Source organism: Rhinolophus sinicus, chromosome X (assembly GCF_036562045.2).
Source record: "Rhinolophus sinicus isolate RSC01 chromosome X, ASM3656204v1, whole genome shotgun sequence".
Taxonomy (NCBI): domain Eukaryota; kingdom Metazoa; phylum Chordata; class Mammalia; order Chiroptera; family Rhinolophidae; genus Rhinolophus; species Rhinolophus sinicus.
In genome coordinates this window covers 35839768-35855399 of record NC_133768.1, presented here as the reverse complement: position 1 = coordinate 35855399, position 15632 = coordinate 35839768, and the positions used below count along the sequence as shown (strand labels likewise).

General features: G+C 38.6%; 1 protein-coding gene across 1 annotated transcript in view; it reads left to right on the top strand.

Annotated features, from left to right (window-relative positions):
* MAOB (monoamine oxidase B) overlaps nucleotides 1–15632 on the top strand; it is a 137039-nt gene that overhangs the window by 106912 nt on the left and 14495 nt on the right. Inside the window, exons 6-12 of the mRNA XM_019717754.2 lie at nucleotides 1811–1952; nucleotides 3185–3334; nucleotides 4317–4476; nucleotides 10041–10137; nucleotides 11043–11096; nucleotides 12085–12142; nucleotides 14853–14950. Of these exons, the coding sequence (XP_019573313.2) occupies nucleotides 1811–1952; nucleotides 3185–3334; nucleotides 4317–4476; nucleotides 10041–10137; nucleotides 11043–11096; nucleotides 12085–12142; nucleotides 14853–14950 (759 nt within the window). The remainder of the gene's footprint in view (nucleotides 1–1810; nucleotides 1953–3184; nucleotides 3335–4316; nucleotides 4477–10040; nucleotides 10138–11042; nucleotides 11097–12084; nucleotides 12143–14852; nucleotides 14951–15632) is intronic.

Below are 15632 nucleotides of genomic sequence, written 5' to 3'. Positions count from 1 at the left end.
CCGGACTTTTGCTTTTGGGAAGGTTTTGGATGACTGATTCAATTTCATTACTGGTGATCGGTCTGTTTCGATTTTCCGGTTCTTCATGGTTCAGCCTTGGAAGGCTATATGTTTCTAAGAACCTGTCCATTTCTTCTAGGTTATTGAACTTGGTGGCATATAGTCCTTCATAGTATTCTTGGATGATCCTTTGTATTTCTGTGGAGTCCTTGATAACTTCCCCTCTTTCGTTTATGATTTTGCTAATTAGTGTCTTCTCTCTTTTTCTCTTAGTGAGTCTACGCAAGGGTTTGTCAATTTTGTTAATCTTTTCAAAGAACCAGCTCTTTGTCACATTAATTTTTTCTATTGTCTTTTTGTTCTCTATTTCATTTAGTTCTGCTCTGATTTTTGTTATTTCCTTTCTTCTGTTGACCTTGGGTTTCACTTGTTCTTCTTTTTCTAGTTCTTTAAGGTGTAACGTGAGGTTGTTTATTTTGGGATTTTTCTTGTTTCTTGAGATAGGCCTGTAATGAGATAAATTTCCCTCTTCAAACTGCTTTTGCTGCATCCCAAAAATTTTGGTAGGAAGTATTTTCATTGTCATTTGTTTCTATGTATATATTCTGTTCTTTGATCTGACACTGCTACTGTTCTGCTTCTAGCACCGTGCTGGTGGGGGCAGAGCGAGCTCTGGGTGGGTAGGGAGGGGGCGGCTAGTCTCTGTGCCTAAGGCTTCCATTCTCTGCTTGGCAGTGAGGGTTTAAACCACCATTTTCAGCCCTCTTCCCTCAGTCCCTTCTCTGCCTTGAGCGTTGGGCCCAGCCGTGTTATATGCTGTCCCCTCAGCCCTGTGGTCCATGAACAGAGCCCTAGCAGTCTTAGTTCTTCCGTCTCCAGCCGCTGAGGTCGTTCCGGGATGCAGTGAGTTCGGGCCACTGAGCTAGGTCTGCGTCCTGCGCACAGGCGGCTCCGTCTCTGCACTTCTCCCTTCCCTCCTCCCCTGCTCGCGTGATTTGCCCTCCTTTAGGTGAATTCAGTAGTGGGCCTCTTCGTCCTGCCTGTCTGCTGTGCAGGGAGTCCTTTTTGGAGTTATAGTCGTTCGATTAGTTGTAAATTCCAGGGAAGATTTATAGAGGCTCACCTCATGCCACCATTGTGATGATGTTGAAGTCTCTGAATCTTATTCTAGTTTTGATAGGGTGCCACTGGAGCGTTTTAAGCAGGAATGACAGGATTTGATTTACATTTTAGAAAAAGCACCATTGAGGAGAGGGAGGTAAAAAGCTGAATTTGAGTCTACTGAATAGATACCAAGTGAAGAAAGTGGGGGTAGACACCAGTCTGTAGTAGATAATTGCAATGCTCCTGGCAAGAGATTATGCTAAATTGGTGATGATGAAGGTGGAGTCATGTGCTGAAAGACAACAGGACTTACTGATAGATTGGATGGGGGAGAGTGATGGAAAGAGAGAAATTAAGGTTGATTTCTAGAGTGTTGGCCTTAGCAATTGGATGAATGGTGATGCCTTTTAGTGAGGTAGGGGTCACTGGAAGAGTAGCAAGTATGTGGGGAGAAATCATGACAGCACAGAATATGGAGTGCAAGCTGAATCTGAGTAAGGTATTTTGGTTAAGGGGAAAATAAATCTCATACTCCCCAAATCTCTGCTGCCTTTTTTTATAATACAGGATTCTAGTGACAATTTTCTGTGACTTGTCAAATTGTGCCAAATTTAGCCAAGTAAAATTATTGCTTGAATAATTTCCAGAGAATTACCATGATGTTCTCTTTCATTTGGCAATTTTACTCTTGTTTCTTCCTGAGCAGATCTGCAAAGAAGTTTGCTACTCTCTTTGTGAACCTGTGTGTCACTGCAGAGACCCATGAAGTCTCTGCTCTCTGGTTCCTGTGGTATGTGAAGCAATGTGGGGGCACGACCAGGATCATCTCAACAACCAATGGAGGGCAGGTACCCATCCATACCCCCACCATTCCAACAGAAAACTACCACTGCCTATATGAAAGATTGGCATCATCCTTCAATCATGAACAGATGAAACAGGAGGCAGGCTTGTGGCTTTTAGAATTTTCTCTTGAGAGCTCAAAGTGGCTTTTGTGAGGAACAGTCTGTTGTTAGGTATTCAATGTGAGAACCCATCAGCCAATGTCATTTTAAGATTAGACTTGTCTCTTTACATGTAGTTTTGCAATTTTCCAATTAGGTATACATTTGGTTATTATTTCATAGGTTTGTAGATCATCTGATGAACATAACTTGAGCACTTTTTAGAAAGTAAGAAACACATTTTCAATTTAAAGCACACACAGCAAATGGAATTCATTCATTCATTCATTGCCTGTTTCCTGACCCCCAACATTATGTAAGGCACTACGGTAGGCACAGTAGGAAGTGGATTAGAGTTCTTATATAGTCAGCTTGATAGTCATTTTCCTTTCCTCTCTTTCTTCTTCCTCCCCCAATTCTCCTCATTTCCCTCTTTTGTCCTTCTCCTCTCCTCCTTTTCTTCTTCTTCTCCTTCTCTTTCTTCTTCCTAAACCCATTTGAAATAGTCTTTCAAAAATTAACTGGACTGAAAATTTAGGAGGAGACAGTGAGTGTATGCATGATCATGAAGAACCTTTGGAAGCTTTAGCAGGGCTTGGGCAGGTGGGTGCAGTGAGGTAAAATGACCTCACTGACCACAGAAGCAGCAGGCACCTGACCCAGGATGAGATGGGCAGCCGGCCACAGGCAGTAGGCTGGCCTGGGGATGGGCCGGCCAGAGAGGTTCTGAGCCTGAGTAACAAGGATGGGGAAAACAAGCTTAGGCAACTGGTGGCCCAGCTGTAGTTAGAACTTCACCAGATCCAGCAATCCAAGAAAAGGAGACAGATATGACACAGAGCAGGGGTAGTGACCAGACAGGTGGGGTATGAGGTCAGGCTGAGGTTGTTGAGCTGAGGTTGGAGACTGGAAATCTTCAAGAGCATAGCCTAGAAGGTGACTGTTAGAAAACCTATAACTTTGTCAAAAGCCAGCAATAACTAGTTAGAAAACAATGGTGAAAGACACTATTCACAACAGCAAAATGAAATTTTGTGTATCTCACGTGAAGATTTACAAGGAAAACTACTAATTTAATAATTTATACGCATTCCTATATTTCCTACCTAGCTCTTGAGTCCTTTTTTCTTTTTCAGGAGAGGAAATTTGTGGGAGGATCTGGTCAAGTGTGTGAGCGGATAATGGACCTCCTTGGGGACCGAGTGAAGCTGGAGAGGCCTGTGACCCACATTGACCAGACAGGAGAAAATGTCCTTGTGGAGACCCTAAATCATGAGGTGTATGAGGTAACCAAGAGCCTGAAACTAGAGGGAAGAGACTAGAGTCCCATAATAACCAAAGCTCAAATAAAGCCAAGAATATTCCAGACTTCATAGACAATCCCTTTGCCAAAAGTGAAAAGGCCAACTCTATCTGAAAAAAAAGAAAAGAGAGCCAGAATATTTGGGAGGGGGAGGGCTATAAAAACATATTATTAATCTTCTGTATTGGACTCCTACATAATTAGAAAAACAAAGAAAATGTTTATTTAATAATAAATATCAAGAGCCTCCTATTTGCCTGGCATTATTCTAGGAGTTGGGAATATAACAGTGAACAAAACAGATAAAATCCTCTGCCTTTATGTGACTTACATTCTAGTGAAGGAGAAAGGCCATAACCAAATATATAGTTAAAATATAGAGTATGCCAGATAGTGATAAGTACCATGGAAAAAATCAAGCAGAGGAGGGGGAGAGGGTGTGCCAGAAGGCAGGGTGAGACAACTGGTCATGAACTTTTAAATTGGTCATCAAGGAAGGTCTCACTGATGTTTGAGCACAGCACCAAAAGAGATGAGGAATTGATCCATGTGGCTATCTGAGGGAAGAATATTCCAGGTAGACAGAATAGCCAGTGCAAAAACCCTGAGGTTGAAGCAATCCTGACATGATGAAAGAACAGCAAGATGGTCAAAGTGGCAGAACTAAGGATTGAGGGGAAGAATAATAGGAGGTAAGATCAAAGATATAACAGGGATCCATTTCATGTATGGACTTGGAAGTGACTGTGGAACTTGGTTTTGATTCGATTCTATGTGTGATGGGAAGTCATTGGAGGTTTTGAACTAGGGAACAATAAGGGCTTATTTTGGTTTTAACAAGATCCTTCCACTTTTTCTATTAAGAAGAGACTGAAGGAGGTGACAAGGGTAAAATGAAGGAACAACATTAGGAAATACGCAAAAACAAGCCATGAACAATGTTTAACCACATTGTTTTCTTTCAGGCTAAGTATGTAATTAGTGCTGTTCCTCCTACTCTGGGCATGAAGATTCATTTCAATCCCCCTCTGCCAATGATGAGAAACCAGCTGATCACTCGTGTGCCTTTGGGTTCAGTCATCAAGTGTATCGTTTATTATAAAGAGCCCTTCTGGAGGAAAAAGAGTAAGTACTCTCCTTAAATAAAGATCTTTGGGAGAAGGTCAAAGAAACTTGGTGTAAAGACATGCATTTACATGTAACTGTTTTTATTAGAGTACTGGAAATAAAACATTAGTCCAAGTTCCAAGTACAATTCTATCAAATAAAATATATTGGCAGAAGCTCATGGAATTGACTTCCCTTGGAATATGACCAACTCATTTTATAATTCAACACGAAGTTTATTTAATCCTTCCACAAAATCTTGTGAACATAGTTTATTAATATTTTCTATTACAGTTTTTAAAAGTATGAGTTTATAAAGCTATTCACAAAGGTGAGTATTCTGAAAATGTTCAGACTATTTCTTATTTATGTCAAGATTCTACTATATTAAATTAAATCAATTTGTTAATTTGTATATATTCAACAAGTGTGTTACTGTACTGAGTAGAACATTACAGGGATACTCACTAAAGTGCTAGATTCCGGAATGTTGAACACTTGAAATGTAGCTAGTGAAACTGAGAAACAAATTTTTTCTATTTTATTTTGTTTTAATTGCTTCAAATTCAAATGTAAAAAGCCACATGCAACTAGTAGCTACTGTATTGGATAGCACAATGCTAGAGTCTTACCACATTTAGTCTTCTCACATCTACTTCTCTTCCAAGAGGAGGCTATGTATGAAAAATCAGTACCTGGGACTGAGGGCCAAAGGATGGATGGACTGAAATGAGGAACTAGACTGCAGAAAAGAGAAGAGGTTATACTGGAGGCAAAGGGGGGAAAGTTTCATAGTTTTACCTTAGGGCAGTTCTTTCTGTAGCTACGCTTTTTCAGTCACACCTCAGCCTCCTAATTCTCTACCTTTGCAAGAAATGCTATTTAGAACTATTATTGGATTGTTGCATCAGTTGAACAAGTAATCGACCTTTTGCAAAGGACAGTGTAATGAGTGTAGTGACCCACCATAAAGAGCCTGCTGTTGCTAAACTGTTTCCTCTCATGACCCAGGTGATCCATTTTAGGTAGCTGGCTGATGGCAAGTAGATAGTGTTTAGGACCATGGAATAGAGAATTTTCTACTAATTACTTGAATGCCTTTATTTGTGGACAGAATCTGTAACTTTCCATTTGTGTCTGCAAACATTTATCTTAGGCCTGCTATGTGCTAGGCAAGTTCATTCTTGGGTACTAGTGTCAAAAGGAAAACCCAAGTTCTCCACCTTTAAGAAGAGGCTGGGTCTGACTCGAGTTAAACTTTTAAAAAATAATTGTAGACATGAAAGCCTCACTAAAGCATTTTCAATTTATCTGAGTTACTATCTAAACGTATTTCAGTAACTGATCACTATTGGACACCTATTGTATGACAGGTGCCATGCGAGGCACTGGGAATTCAAAGGCACATTTCCTTGCCCAGAAAACTCAGATTCAGGAGGAAGACAGTCATGTAAACTGATAATTGCATGACAGTGTATTCAGTTCAGTATTGGGGTTCCCGAGGCTCTTGTAGCAACACGAGGGAGGCTACAGCTTGTATAGCTTGTAGCAAAACTCATATCCAGTGATTCCTATTACATTGATAGTTGATTCAATAACAATATCTTGAAGGATTCAATAAGGGAATAAAATCTAATGAAGCTGACTCTTATAACAGGGTCTTTGTATCGTGTCAGACTTTCAATGCCACTACTGAAGACACTGTGATTAACGAGTAACACAAAAGCTCAGGGGATATTGAGCTAACCAGATAAAAGGGAGTAAATTTTGCAGCCCAAACAGCCTAGCACAGTGACTAGCATATATTGGGCACTCAGCAGCCAATCATTCAATATTTTTGTTTGTTTGTTTGTTTGCTTTGTTTTATAAATGCAGTATGGTTTGGGTTATTAAAGAGAAGGTAACTTTTTGCATTTTCATACAGACAGCCCTAGCCAGTTCTTAATTGCTTGTAGATTGATTATCCCAGGAAATGCTTCCCAGTCTCTTGGTGTGTAACATTTTTGTGAATTTGCAAAGAGGGACCCCTCTTCTTTGCTGGCCCTTCACCAAGCCATCCTAAGTCCAGCACTTTCACCATCTGTATACCACCCTCCTGGGGTCCCTGCAGGGATGGGGGGAGCATCATGTCCACCATAGCCCTTTCTCCCTTCCCCACTTACTTGGAGAGAGCAGGCTGTGACCAATGTCTTGAATCCTTTCAGTCTCCCTTGCTTTTGCTCATCTATACCGCTTATACTTTCTCTTAAATCTAATTTATATAAATTTCTGTTTAAAATGACAGAAGAAATACCTGCTTTTTACAAAAATTACAGAAGTAAACTTGTTCACTATAAAACTTTCAAAAAAATAAAAGTGTAAGAAAAATGTCCCTCTCTTATTGTCCCTACCTTTAGGGAACCACTGTTAAAAATTTGTTTATCCTTAGAGAGTTATTGTATATATAGCTAATACTTTAAATATATGTGTACATGTATACCGACATATATATATATATATATATATATATATATATATATATACTTTTTTTTATTTTTCAATTACAGTTGACATTCAATATTATTTTAGATTAGTTTCGGGTGTATAGCATAGTAGTTCGACATATATAACATTTTTATAAAAATTATATTTGGATATAAATGTTATACATATACTTTAATACGTACTTAAAGACATATATATTAATAAATGTTACATATTTCCCCAAAAACATTATTTTTAAAAAACATGATACATATTATACTGAAATGTGCATTCTGCTGTTACCAGTATGCCATAGACATTTCTCCACATCAGTACATTGAAATCTACCTCATTTCAACAACTGAATAAACAGAATTTCACTTTATGGCTCTATCAAAATATACCCAATAGGTATGCTGTTGATAGGTATTTTGATTATTTCCACGTTTTTGCTATTACACACTATGCTGCAATAAACCACTGACTTCATATAGTTCTGATTTGTATAGGAACATTTCTTTTTGTTAAATTTATAAAAGTGGAATTATGAAGTCAATTGACTTGTGTAAACCCAGCTAATAATATGTTTAACTATTCCAATCAGTAGGGAAAAATATTTCATTTATCTGTAATTTGTAAGTTTTATCATTAGCAAAGCATAGGGACTATATGAAATCATTTTGTAAACTACCTGTTTATCTCTTGCTTATTAATTTTTTTCTGTACATGTTGCAAATATTTTCTCCTGGTGTATCAGTTTTTAAAAATGCATTTATGACCAGAGGGTAAAGGGGGAGCGGGGTGGTAGATGAGGGTAAAGGGGATCAAATATATGGTGATGGAAGGAGAACTGACTCTGGGTGGTGAACACACAATGGGATGTATAGATGATGTAATACAGAATTGTAAACCTGAAATCTATGTAACTTTACTAACAATTGTCACCTCAAATAAACTTTAATTTTAAAAAAATGGGTTTATGATGGTTTCACCCTACTAAATTCTCATATGTACATGGGGTTCTTCTGGAGCAATTCTATTCCACTGGTCTTTGTCATTGGGCTTCAAATATATATATATATTTAAGTGTATTAGGGTGACAATTGTTAGCAAAGTTACATAGATTTCAGGTGTACAATTCTGTAATACATCATCTATATATCACATTGTGTGTTCACCACCCAGAGTCAGTTCTCCTTCCATCACCATATATTTGATTGCCTCTACCCTCATCTACCACCCCTTTTCCCCCTTACCATCTGGTAACCACTAAACTATTGTCTGTGTCTATGAGTTTTGTTTCTTCATTTGTTTGTCTTGTTCTTTTGTTGTTTTCAGTTTTATATACCACATATCAGTGAAATCATATGGTTCTTGACTTTTTCTGACTTATTTCACTTAGCATAATCATCTCAAGATCCATTCATGTTGTCACAAATGGCACTATTTTGTCTTTTCTTATGGCAGGATAGTATTCTGTTGTGTATATATACCACAACTTCTGTATCCAATCATCTACCAAAGGACACTTTGGTTGTTTCCATGTGTTGGCCACCATAAATAAAGCTACAATGAACATCGGAGCACATATAGCTTTATGGATAAATGTTTTCAGATTTTTTGCGTAGATACACAGGACAGGGATTGCTGGGTCATATGGTAATTCTATTCTTAATTTTTTGAGGAACCTCCACACTGCCTTCCATAGCAGCTGCACCAATCTGCATTCTCACCAAATAATATTCTTAATATTCCTCTTTATCACCTCCCATAGCTACAATGCCTTCTCTTTTCTCCCTGAGGATGTTGCTTGCCACTTTGAGGGAAACTTCTTCTACTCCTTGTCTTTTTTTCCTGAGAGCTCCTTCTTGTTTGTTACTGTTTTTGTCTTTGCTGTCCTTGTTAAGGACTTTGTTAAATGTCTAGATGTCCTTGAATGCTCCTTCCTTTTTAAGAGTGAGGCAGGACCAAGCTAACTGGAGGTCCCAGAAGTCCTGTGTGCATAGGCGGGGCTCCTGAGCTCTCTACCTACAAATAATAGAAATGCCACTGGTGCCACATGGTTTGTCCTAGCATGAACATGACTCCTCTCTGCCACTTGCGCTTTCACTTTTGCCCAGTGCACCTGCCTGGCTCAGAGGCCAGCTTTGCATTGGGAAAGATGTGTCCAAGGAATCCCGCTACCCAAAAAGCAGGGCCTCTGCCCTGGACAGCCTGGTGTCCTCTGCTATCTCTCCATCCAATCCAGCTGACCCCCACATGATTAGTGTGCACTTTCTCTTTTCTCTTATCACATCCTGTCCTGTTTGTCTCCTCTCTTTCTTCTCTTCTAACAGGTGATTCCTTAGCTGTTTCTCTTATATTATTAAATCTTCTTGAGTTCTTGGATGAACTTTAAACATTTCTCCTTCCCACATTTCAGTTTTTCTCAATGTTTTTCCTGCCCCAACACAGCTGAGGGGCATGCAAGCACCCCGCAACCCAGTGGCTTACTGGGACTTTGATTCTCGTGGATGTGCAGTGGGGAGGAGCGTGGGAGGAGAGACAGATGTAAGTGCTGAAATTGTTTCCCAAGTTTTCTGGAGGTCATGTTTGAAATGAGGGTTTGGAACTCTGTAGATTTTAAAATATTTTTTTACCCAATAGCACCATGTCCTCTCTGCCCATGTCTCCAGATAATCAAGAGCTAGTTAATATAGACTAGGTGGCTCCCCATAAAATGTGAACGTTCATTTTCTTCTATTTTACAGTTATGAACTCGTATTTCTTTGACACATTTTTGGTTTTATCTGATTTTTTTTTATAAAAGAGGAAATAGAAGAGGCAACTATTAACGGCAAAGGAAACAAGATTTCATTAAAGGGTGGCCTAGATTAATGCATAGTATCACGTTGCTTTATTTTTTTGCAGAGAGGAGCTTAAAGTTTGATTTTTTCCACAAAATATTGGCTACTTAGCCTTCCTTTTGACATCAGTTTGTTTTGTCTCCATATATTTAGAATATAATATCATATATTTGGCCTTTGAGCTTCTCAAGTTGAAAAATGTGTGCTCATTGTAACCACTATGGATAGCTTGGTAAGGTGATGAATATCTTCTCCCATTTTGCTGTTCTCCAGATTACTGTGGAACCATGATTATTGAAGAAGAGGAAGCTCCAGTTGCCTACACATTGGATGATACTAAACCTGATGGCCGCTATGCCGCCATAATGGGGTAAAGCACAGTTATAGTGGCATGAATGCTATTTGGTGTTGGCAATGTATTCCCAAACTATTAATAAATGTGCCCCAAACTTTTTGAAAATATTTTTTACCCAATGGCATTATTCTTTAAATCCAATAGTAGGAAAATTCTTTTAAATAGTGTCTTTCAATGAATAAATATTTAGAAAGGAATTAGAACGCCAATAACATTTTATAATTTGTTATATTAAGTTTTTGCTTTATATTTAGTGCTATGGATTGAACAATTTTGGTAAGCTGTCTTTTGTGACAGCAATATATGAAGAATTAACTTAGAGTGTTTTAGTGAGAGGGCTTCTTGTGGAGGCTTGTGTGGACATCAATGGTATTTATGTGGGATGTTGAGATTTTCCAAGTTCCACTAGAGAGGAGCAAAGACCAGCCCAATCCTCAGCTTGGCAAGGAAGACCAGCACAGAGGGGGAATGTCTTGGAGGAGATCAAAGACAGTTTTGTGAAGTTGAAGGCAATCATAGGGCTAGGAATGGAGGTGGATTCTAGAAGGCTGAGCACTAGGGAGATGCCATTCTGGAAATACAACCAAAGGGCAGGGGATGGATGAAATTTGAAAGGCTCAGGGTTCATTCCTATCAGCCACCAGCCATGTAGGGGAAGGTGGGCCAGTCATAGTATCGCCCTAGGCAGAAATTATGGCCAGTCTTCTGTCTTTAGTCCCTTGAATCTCTAAAGGTAGAAGATGCCTTTTAGTGTCAGGAATGTAACATGTAAATAGTAAAACATTGAACATAAAATAAGCTAGTGCATAATTTGTTTCTTTGGGTTGACTTTTAACTTGTGCACAAATGCAGCTATAGAAATAAAGCCAAGATGAAAGCAGTAACTAATTTCCCCTCTTTTTCGTGTTTGTATATTTTAGATTTATCCTTGCCAACAAAGCCAGAAAACTGGCACGTCTTACCAAAGAGGAAAGGTAAGACAAAAAGTCCCTCTTCTTTCTTCCCTCCCTCCCATCCTCCCTTAATTCCGTCCTCTACTTCTGTCCTCCTTCCTGTTCCCTCCCAAACCCTTTCCCCTCCTTCTCTTCTTTTCTCCTTTTTTAAAATTTTCTGCCTACTTGCCTGTCTTTCAATTTTACTTAACTTTTTAAGATAGATATTGCCTAATAATATGAGTGTTCCCAATAATACGTGTCTGTTATATTAATTATAAGTGTCTTGTATAAAGGCACAGTGCTTATAACTTAAGAACCAAATATTCAAATTAATATTTATTGAGTTTATTGTACAGAAGATACCATGCAAGGGGCTATGGGAGAATACATAATACACATACCACCTGAGAACACAAAAATGGATATAGCTCAGGAGCTGACAATTTACTTGGGGACGGGTGCAATTATAACAAGTTCCAGTGTGCTCCTGGGACCACACAGTTTTACATCATTAATGAAAAAAATCATGTGAGTTTGTTGATAAAACTAAAGCTCTGAGAGCTTAAGTAACCTGCTCAAAACCTTACAGTAGTTAAGAGGCAGAAGCACAATTCAAAGCTCTTCCTGCTCCTTCCTCTTTTCACTCTGGCCATTGCTTTGTAGTGGGGTAGGAGGAGGAAAGGGGTGAGCTATAATTAGGTCTTAACCCTCCCCAAATCTCCAGTACTGAGCAGATTGACTGACACTTAAGAGATACACAATTGTTTTTGAGTAAATGGATAAATTGCCGGGTGACCCCAGTGATTCAAGAAATGCATCACTTTATTTTCTTTAAATTTATTTATGACCCCATAGATTTAAGACATTTGAAATAGAACAAAGTGGCTTGTTTTGAAAAACTGAAATGAAATGTCCAGTGGAAGCAATGGCTCACAGAGTGTTTGTGAATGAGAGGATAAGTGCCTCTTTCACTTTTTCTTTCACTTCCTTCATATTTACTTTTGTTCCCCGCCCCCTTCTTCCATAGGTTGAATAAACTTTGTGAGCTCTACGCAAAAGTTTTAGGCTCCAAAGAAGCTTTGCAGGTAAGACTGTTTCACAACCCTTTCCTAAGAGAGAGAGATCTTGCTTTGTCCTCAAGGGCTAGCAGGAATAGGCTCATAAGTAGGGCCCTAGAGCTCATGTTTCCCCTGATATATTCTCGGAGGGGTCTGCACAGGGTTGGTCAACTTATAAGTTGTCCCAAAGAGTATGGGCCCCAGATGTGCTGGTGGCAGCTCAGGAACCCTGCAACACTGCTGTGTTTCAGGTGGTACCCTGCTTGTCTCTGAGTTCACAACTCTTCCTGGAGCAAGGCATTGGACCATTTTGCTCTCAGCTCTGTCAGGTGGAAAAAGAGGGGAGCTTCTGCTACCCATAGTGAGATTCTATATCCTAGCAGCCAGGATGGGGATGAAAAGAGTTTTCTACTTCTCTGTTGACCTTGTACAAACCAGAGTCTCATTTGTATTTATAAACTAGCATACAAGCATTTCCTAACACCCATCCCACTCCCCATTCCATTGAGAGTAAAAACAGGGTGGCCTGCCCCACTTCTGCACATCCCTTTTTGCCTTGCTTTACCCTTGAACATTAGGGGTACAGGGAAGACATGCTGATTGACTCAAAGTGAGCCCTGTCAGCTGAGTATCGTAGACATCATTGGAAGCAGCCTAAGGAAACTGATCTTCAAGTTAAACTAGTAGTACCCCACAGATGGTCAAAGGAGGGGTGAAGGTGGAGTAGGGAGGCAGTGAGTTAAGACGTTTGATGGTAGAGGGCCCAATGTGCTCATGACCAGTAGCCATAACTGCCTCCCTCATCAATATTTAAAGCCATAAATTGGTGTTCTCATTACATTTACCAGATTGCTGGGGTTTTTATGTTTTGACATGGATTAAATCATCTTTGGAAAGTGATTATTAAATCCAGTTGTCCATGAAGTATTTGAAGGCAATGGAGACTGCTGTACAAATGAGCAGTTAAAGTGTGAGAAAAATCTAATGAGGGGTCTAAGAATGTTTAACTTGTTAAGCTTCTTAAATCCAAATTTCTGCAGTGTGCACCATGACCTAGTTGAGCAGCTACATGGCTTAATCTTTATTCTAACACTTATCTTGCTCAACTTTGCAGTGACTTGCTTTCTCCTAGTCAAGTTGTGGCTTTTGAATTTGTCATTTTTGTTCATTCTTTTCAAGTAAAAATTTGTTGCTACTCATTGATATAGGTGAAATATATGCTTTTAAGGATTTTTGAAGTTCTTTCTCAGCAAATGAACAAGAATAAGTAATTTATTGGTTTGGAGAAAAATAATAATAATGAGAAAGGTGTTTTGTTTCTTTTTTTTGCATTCATATACCATTTAGCAAGTTTAAATATAAGTATAGCCTCTAAGTTCAAGAGTAGTGTGAGTGAAGTAGCAAAACCAAATTTATATATACACTAAGGAAACTTATTTAACATCTGTTAAAAATTACTGGGTTTTCTGTTTAAAAATGCTGTTCAAGCAATTTTACCCTGGTAGATACTTCAGCTTTTTTGAAGTTATGTTCTGAGATACTCTCAGGCTGAAGCAATTTATAATAGAAATTCTTCTGACAACCTGTAAGGTAGTTGTTTGTTGAACCTTAGTTGGAGAGGAAAGAAGTTGTTCTCAAACTTCCAAAGAAGTTGATCATTTTAATTTGGGAAAGTCTCTTTTTCCTAAGAAGGATGTGGATTATTAATTGCTGATGATAAAAATGAGCTGCTCCTATCCTTGTTTGCTTTTGGCATAGAGAGGGACACTTGCTGTACTCCTGCTTTGTTACCTATTGTCTGAAAAGAAGCAAGTCCTGGGAGCAAGAAAAGGTGAAAGATGAAGTCCAACCTTCTGATTAGCAGGAAACAACCAGAAAAGAGTGCTCATGAGGTGGTTGTCCCCTCAGATGCAAAGAGGGAAGACGGCTAGCTATGAGATTTGGGAATACTAGAGGCCTGGAGCAACTTACATCCCTCAGGCAGGGCCTAGTGCTTTGTAAATAGGACATATTACAAGTGACTATCCAAAAGTCCTATGTGACTGCAAGTTTTTTAAACAAAACATTTTTTCAAAATCTATTTTTAAACTAATATTTTTTCCTCTCAAAACTTGTCATGTTGATTTTATCTTTTCAAAATCATGTGTAATGATAATGCTTATGTTTAGTTATTTTAACAAAGAGCTCAAGTTTATAAAAATCTCATATAATGCTTTGTCTGTTCATGGCAAAAAACATATTTTTCAGATCAATAGTTGTTTACCAGTAATACCAACAGAATTGTCTTAATCTCATGAAAACATTAATTTGTCTGTTTAGCTTCCTTCAACAAAGCTCAATTCCACCAAAAACATGAATCTTCTCGTCCCTTTTCCTTGACAGACATGTTTTTCTGCTTTTTCCTGCTCCAACCACTCCAGAAGCATAAATTCTTTTTTAAACTTGTCTTGAAACCATTAGGCACTAAAACTTATTAATAGTTAAAACCAATTTAAAAATGGAACTAAACAGTTGCAGTTTATGGACAGTACCTGAGACATGAATGAACCAACTGAGAAAACTTTCTGAAGTCAGAATTTCTTAAAAGTGTATTACCAGGGCATTTATCTGCCCAAAGACATATCTCTAAAAACATCTGGATGATAAGGCTCTACTTCATCCAGAAGCTTACTGGACTGTGTTTGATTTATTCTAGAATAGATAGTTTCCTTCAGGCTTTTGTCACTCTGCCTTGCAGCCGGTGCACTATGAAGAGATGAACTGGTGTGAGGAGCAGTACTCAGGAGGCTGCTACACGACCTACTTCCCCCCTGGGATCATGACTCAATATGGAAGGTATAGTAAAAGTGTGCTAAGCTCTGACTGAAATGCCCTGAACCTGAATCCAAACTCTAAACAGGTTCATGTAGCACTTCTGTTTCTTGGAAATGCTAGAAAAAAAAAATCCCCACTTTCCATTTTATCTTGTGAATCTCATGAATGAAGTCATAATTCTGCATCATGAGGGTACCTGTCACTCTTAATTCCTTTGAGGAAGCAATCCCAATCAATGTAACCAAAGAAGGTTGCAGCATAACAATAGGAATTTAGTCAGAGGGTTCACTCATATTGTCAGAAAAAGTATCTTTATACTGAGTTTAGAGCTCAGTAAAACTTCCTCAAATGGATCTGTGTAAGTGCCAACATGGGTACAGTATTAGAAAGCAAAGGGAGTTCTAGACTGAATGTGAAGAGGCTTGGGTTCCACTCCTGATTCTACCGATAACTAACTTTGTCATCCTGGATAGGTCATTTCACCTCTCTGGAGCTCAGTTTTCTTAGCAGGTGTATAAGAAAGCACAAGATGGCACTTAATCAACAATAATCAGTATGTTAATAATCAGTGTGTAATTTTTAAATATATTTATTGTTATAATTCACATACCTTTTAATTCACCCATTCAAAATGCATATTTCAATGATTTTTAGCATTAACAGTGTTTTGCATCCAAGTATGGCTGACTCATTGGTGTTTAGT